Source organism: Nannospalax galili, unplaced genomic scaffold, assembly GCF_000622305.1.
Source record: "Nannospalax galili isolate Female #2095 unplaced genomic scaffold, S.galili_v1.0 scaffold2375, whole genome shotgun sequence".
Lineage (NCBI taxonomy): Eukaryota > Metazoa > Chordata > Mammalia > Rodentia > Spalacidae > Nannospalax > Nannospalax galili.
The window spans coordinates 18699-25164 of NW_008336028.1; the positions used below are offsets into that span (position 1 = coordinate 18699).

At 43.6% G+C, this 6466-nt stretch overlaps 1 protein-coding gene across 1 annotated transcript in view; it reads right to left on the reverse strand.

Annotated features, from left to right (window-relative positions):
* LOC103732278 (carcinoembryonic antigen-related cell adhesion molecule 3-like) overlaps nucleotides 1-6466 on the reverse strand; it is a 52804-nt gene that overhangs the window by 2150 nt on the left and 44188 nt on the right. Inside the window, 1 exon segment of the mRNA XM_017797563.1 lies at nucleotides 2783-2995. Coding sequence (XP_017653052.1) covers nucleotides 2783-2995 — 213 coding nt within the window.

The window sequence follows — 6466 nt, forward strand, 5'->3', positions numbered from 1 at the left end:
AAATAAAAATCTTATGACTTCTTTTTAAAAATATTAATAGTAAACTGTTAAATGTAATAAAGTTCCTTTGAAGTCTGCACTACATGTAAAATAATGGATCTCTATGTTTGCTAAAGATCTTTGTTGTCTCCTTTTCACAGTGAGGATCACAGGAGTTATACTCCCAACAGCACTAACCCTGACAGTCCTGGATGTCAAGTCTTCTGCAGGATGACATAGGATGCACTGTCTGCACCTGCTTATGCTTTTTTGCATCATCTACTCAGTAACAAATTGGTTTGTACATGTGCGCTCAGGTGAACTAGAGTCATTACGTTGGCCCAGCTTCCTTTTGTTCTGTAGAAAACTAAAATGTTAATGAAGATTCACAACTTAAACCACCACAATAGGCAAAATAATTTGGCCACATATCCAGTAGCCAATAAAAGAGGCGGAGTGATGGCCAACAGTGCAGCCAGAGAGGAGGCTCATGGCCTAGATCTTCCGTGGAGAGGACTAACGTGAATGTTTATTAAATTGAAAAACATTTTTTAAAGACAAGATGGACATAACTACACAGTTTTACAGTTTTGGTCAAGACGTTATCTCCCTGCTCTTTGTCTCAAAACTGGTTCTGTGACGTCGTCTCTACTGCGTGAGGGTAACAGTTAATTTGAGAGTTGTTACTCCTGCTCCAGGATGGGATTGTTTCTATTGGATAATTGCCCTCTCTGAGATGCTAACCTCTTCATTCCTTGCACTAAGAGGATGACCTATCTCTGTGCTTTTATGTGTGATTTGTGTATCTCTGGGTGTATATAAAGGTAGAAGTTTTAAGGATTCTAAGGATATCTTTTGACCACTATTGCCTCTTTAACACACAGAATAAAAGAGTTTTTTTCAAGATTCCTTTCTTAGTAAAGCCTATGTAAGATATAACTCTAAACATTGATGTGTTGTATCATAATACTGTATTTGGTACAGTTATTCATCTCTGTGCATTTAATTTGAAAGAAAAGCATGGTTTAAGCCATTATTAAATATTTAACCTAGCTACTACAATGCCCATAGGGAGGCTCAAAAGGTATAAAGTTAAAATGCCAGACTTTATTCTGTTCTGAATTCCTCATAACCCTCATGAAATGTAAATGCCAATTTAAATCAAAAACAAAACATAGGAGAGGTGGCACATGATTATAGTCTCAGCGCTCTCGTGGCAGATGTGGGTAGATCTCTGTGAGATCAAGACCACCAGGTCTTCATAGCCTTGGAAGACAAAAGAAAAATGAGGAGTAACCCAATAGAGGGATGATTTTGGAAGCCCTTGTCAAGACATCCCAATGGACTCTGATATGAGCATTTGAAAATTGCCTGGTTCTGTCTTTTTTCTACTTCCCTGTCTAGGACTTATAACGCTAATTACTCTTGCCTTACTTCTCCTCACATCTCCTATTCAAGATTCAAGGACTTTCTTTTCCCCTTAGAGATAAGAGTTATGCAATTTGGGGGTCTTTTAGATAGACCCACTGAAGGGGTACCCCAATTGCCTCACCCAGTGTCCCTGTTCAGCATGGAAGAAGCCAGAGCTGTCTGCATCCTGATTCCCTAATGGCAATTTGGGTAATCTCTTCAGAGGATGGTGTGATAAGAATAGGAGGTAGGAATTGGCTAGGCAGTTAGGGTAAAGAGACCCCAAAGAAAAGTAACCAGTTTCTTGGCTGAAACTCACAATGTCCTTGGTCCTCTTAGTACATACTCCGTTCCAAAGGCCAAAAATGTCGAAAATAGTTGGGAGTTTGGATCTAATACTTAAAAGATTTTAGGGTTACCTCTTCAGAGGGGGGGAATGCTAGAGTAGCCTAATGCCCCATTAAAAAAATAAATAAATCTCACTTGGGAGGCAGAGGCAGGAAGATCTCCGTGAGTTAAAGGCCAGCCTGGTCTAGATAGTGAGTTCCAGGACAACTGGGGCTACAGGGAAAAAAAAATTAAAAAAAAAAAAAAAAAAAAGACAGAAAATAAATAAATAAATAAATAAATAAACAAACAAATAAATAAATAAGAAGAAAGAATACATGAAGTTATCATGAAAAAGTGATGGGGATATATGGGAGAAGTTGTAGGGGAGGAGTGGGCATGGATTTGATCAAAACACCTTATATCATTATGAAATGCTCAAAAAGTTATTTATTTAAAAAAATAGAAACCTTCAAAACGCTGTGGAAAGTTGGAATACTATGGAGAGAATGTCACTGCACTCTGACTTGACCTATCTTCAGTCCTAAATAACCATTTTCTTTCTCAGTTTGGTATCAGACCCAGCATTCTGTGACAAAGAAAAAAGTTCTTTGAACAGAGCTTAGTTTCCATCAATAAAAGGACTAAGAGTGGGTGAGAGAGAACGCAGGAACTGTAAAGAAATGCTGTGTCTGCCTCTCTCAAGCCTCCATCCAAGTAATTGAAAAGTAACTTGATTGATGACTGTCTTTGTTCTGTTAGTATAAAACATCATGAGACTCATCCCATTCATACAGAAGATGAGGGGCCTCAAGTTTTGTTCTTGGGCCAGGGTCAGTCATATTTGACTCCAGAATAAAACATACCTTTTCCTGTTTAAGATGATAGTTGTGTTTTTACATTGCCAACTGAGACCTTCCTGTTGATCTTGTGTCTCTCTTTGATTCTTTCCATCCTGCGCTCTAAACAGAACCTGTCTCCCCTCTCTGGTTCCTTTCCGCCACAGAAGACTCAACCGATCTGAGATCCTCTCATCCTACCCACACCTGGGAAATGGTCTCCTCACCTGTGAGCAGGAGTCCCCAGCAGGGGACAGGCCATCTGAGAAGGACTGAGGGAGGTCCCATAGTCTCTGCTGTCTCCTGTGTTCTCCTCTGTGGAGAAGAGATCCCGCTCTGGCCGGCACCGCTGCCAAGTCCCACTGCTGTGGTGTCCGCTCTGCTGTCCTTCCTGAACTGAGCTTCCTTCCAGAGCAGAGCACCTTCCAGAGTCATATAGGCTGTGGGCGGGGTCTGTGTCACTGTTACCATGCTGTCCCTTCCTCTCTCAGTGCCTGCCTTTCTCTCTCTCTCTCTCTCTCTCTCTCTCTCTCTCTCTCTCTCTCTCTCTCTCTTTTTCTTTTTTCTCTCAGTGCCTGCCTTTCTCTCTCTCTCTCTCTCTCTCTCTCTCTCTCTCTCTCTCTCTCTCTCATTTTCTGTTTTTGTGGTTTATTCTTCCTGAGCTCACTGTGAGCACCAAGGCCGATAGGGTTGCCTCCCCAGAGAGAACACCAGCTTACCCTAGAGCTGACCCGTGCTGTGTCGGGCCTTGATCCTCAGGCTCAGAGAGGGAGCCCTGTGTTCCCTGTTCCTGGAGGAGTATTTCCTATCATGACACAGGAAATGAGCTGATCACTGTCTTCCCTGTGTTCTCAGTGTACTGGAAACGTAGGATTTACTCCCAGCAGCAAGGGACAGAGATGTCCCGGGGGCTAGAAAAGACCAGATGGGTGATGAGTGGGAGGGTACAGAGCATTATCACTGGTGTCACCAGTCATGTGTGCGATCCACACCAGGGGACCAGAGCAGTTGTGTCAGAGCAGTTGTCTCATGTCCTGGGCATGCAGGAGGAGATGACCTGTGTGCCATGGAAAGAAGACTGTTGGCTATATCATGCTGTAGAAAGTTCAGGAAGATCCTTGAGCATTTTGTGCTGGATGAACTGTGACTCTGATCTGCCCATGTCCTACCTAACATTTCTGGGATGCTTTTTGTGCTCCTTCTAGGTGAATCCTCAGGAGAGAGGAGGCTGCATAGGGTCTGTGGCTGAGAAGTGTCCTCAGAGACATGGGAAGGATACAGTCAAGGGACCAATGTGGGAGGGGACTCCAAGTCTGTTGGGACTGATATGAAACCAGGGTGCAAGTCAAATCATGTCTCAGGGAAGTAAGTTTCCTAGTGTTGATGTGTGTCCCAGAGTTTCTCCTGTGCCCTGTGGCTCAGTGGAGAAGGAGCCCTGGAGCAGGGCAGCCAGCTGTAGCTCCTTTAAGCTTGTTTCCCTGGGCCCCTCTGCCTTGGTCCTGCTGTAGCACAGTACAGAAAGGTGAGCTGCTTCTCAGCAGGGGCTGCAGAGAGCACTGGGCAGGGAGCAGTGGAGCTGCAGCTGGAGATGTAAAGCAGAGACTCTGTCAGGGCATCCACAGTCTGCGTGTCCCTGAGATCCCTGAGCCACGCAGTGTAGGAAAGCACGAAAATGGGAAGCCTTCTCCTCTGTCCATTAGCAGTTTGCTGGGAAAATGCACTTTTATTCCCTACATGAGATGTGACTGTTACTGCATTTTATTTTCTGGATGTTTACACAGTCATGCTGCAAGGAGACCCTGAAGTAAAGGGATACCTAGTCTGTGTCACCCAAGAAACCAATTTCCTTTGCTAATAACAGAAAGTCACTCATCCACTCCTTAAGTTTTTGCCTCTGAGAACTGTTGGATTTGGCATCAGATGGACTAAATCTTCATGTGCTTTTTTCTTCTCAAGTTTATATTTCATTAGTAGCTTCACATAGGCAGGCTCAGGTGCCACAGAACCCTGAATACTTTTTAAAGCTTTTTCACAGCAGGGCTTGGCAATGCAACTTTTAGTTCCAGCACTCGGGAGGCAGAGGCAGGAAGATCTCCATGAGTTCGAGCCCAGCCAGGTCTAAATAAGGAGTTCCAGGCCAGCTGGGGCTACAGGGAAACCCTGTCTCAAAAAGACACACACACACACAAAACAACTTTGTCACAGGAGCCTGCCCTCCCCAAAACAGGAGGGTGTGGTCTATTAATTGTTGTCTCTCTTTGGACAGCTCCATATGACAGGACCTGAATAGGCCCCTGTTGGGTGTTGAGATCAGTCTTCAGAGTTCACTGGGGTGACTGACCCAGGTTCCCTGCCACTGTGAAGCAGACCCCGAACGTACTAGTATCCAAATGGCCACTTTCCTTTCTCTTCCCTTCCCTACAGCCTAACCCTGAACATCACACTCGGGTTCAGGAGTGGAATATAATTTTTATATTTTGGAAAACTGTCTCATGCCTCTAGTTCTCCATAACAAATAGCAGGAAATTCTTGGAACCCAGTGGAATAAACAAGGAACAGAGAGAAACGTCTACACACCTATCTACCTCCTGGCATTCGTACACAGTGAGGGTCTGAGTGCTTAATATTTTCTGCGGAATTCCTATAACATGTACTGAACCTAAACAGTGTCCTAATCTCTTCTATTCCATGCCACTTAAGAGTGTGAGGTGAGTGCCATGCATGGGTCTCAGTGATTTACATGTATCTGTACATGTATGTGGGTCAGAGGGTGGGCTCTGTGAGAGTAGAAGTGGACATGAAATTATTAAGGAGCCAGGTTTACTGTTTCTGCTTTTGATGGAACTTTCTGATAACTGGTGGTGTCAGAGGCTAATGTTAAATTTTTCCTTAATGCAGCCTGAAATCAGCGTTCTTTTATTCTTGGGTCTATATTTGCACTTGAGGAGTCAACAGGAGCAGAAAATCAAGTTCCCCATAGGATACATAAGACCCTCTCTCAAAAGAGGAGGAAAAGTTTCAGATGTTGGAGCATATCTCATTCTACATCTTGGATTAGGAATGCTCAGCCTCTAACTCGTGACCCCAACTTCTACCTCTTTCCTATTGGTGGGCATGTGCTTCTGTGTTTTGTCTTAGAAATGTTGCTGTGATGCTTTGGTTTAATGTTTATTTCCCATTTCCAAATGATTTCCCTAAAGTTATAGTTCTGAAAGAAGGGTCTGTAGTTTTACTTGGACTCTTGGATAAACGGTTCCAAAACTTTTCCCAAATTTTTCCAATGAATTGTGGTCTCACGGGGAGTGGAGATAGAAAAAGGTTAGGAAGTGGATCATGAAGCTGTCTCTATTGTTTAAGCAAGAAGAACCATAGGAAACAAATGAGTGTGTGTGTGTGTGTGTGTGTGTGTGTGTATGTGTATGCATGTGTGTATGTGTATGTATGTGTATGCATGTATGTGTGTATGCATATGGATGTGTGTGTATGCATGTGTGTATGTGTGTGTGTATATGTATACGTATGTGTGCTGGGAATGAACTTAGGGCCTCGTAAATGCTAGGCCAGTACACTACCACTGAGGGATGTTCCCAGGCCATTACAAGAAAGCTCTTGGGGTTACCGAACATATTTTTCAGCTAGCTCAGATGTAATCTTTAGTGAAAAAAATATCTAGGCCCTAGGGGGAAAGTAGTTCAGTGGCGGAGCATATGCCTTGCATGTGACAGGCCCTTGGCTCCATTATTAGCACACTGTTTTTCAAAAGTAAGAAAAAACAATCCTTAAAGGTAGAACCATCTCTGACAAAGGTAAAGCTAAGGTGCACTTTCTAGAAGGGAACAGCAGCATAAAAATAAAACAGGCAGACATGCTGGTGCATGCCTGTAATCCCAGCACTCTGGAGGCAGAGGCAG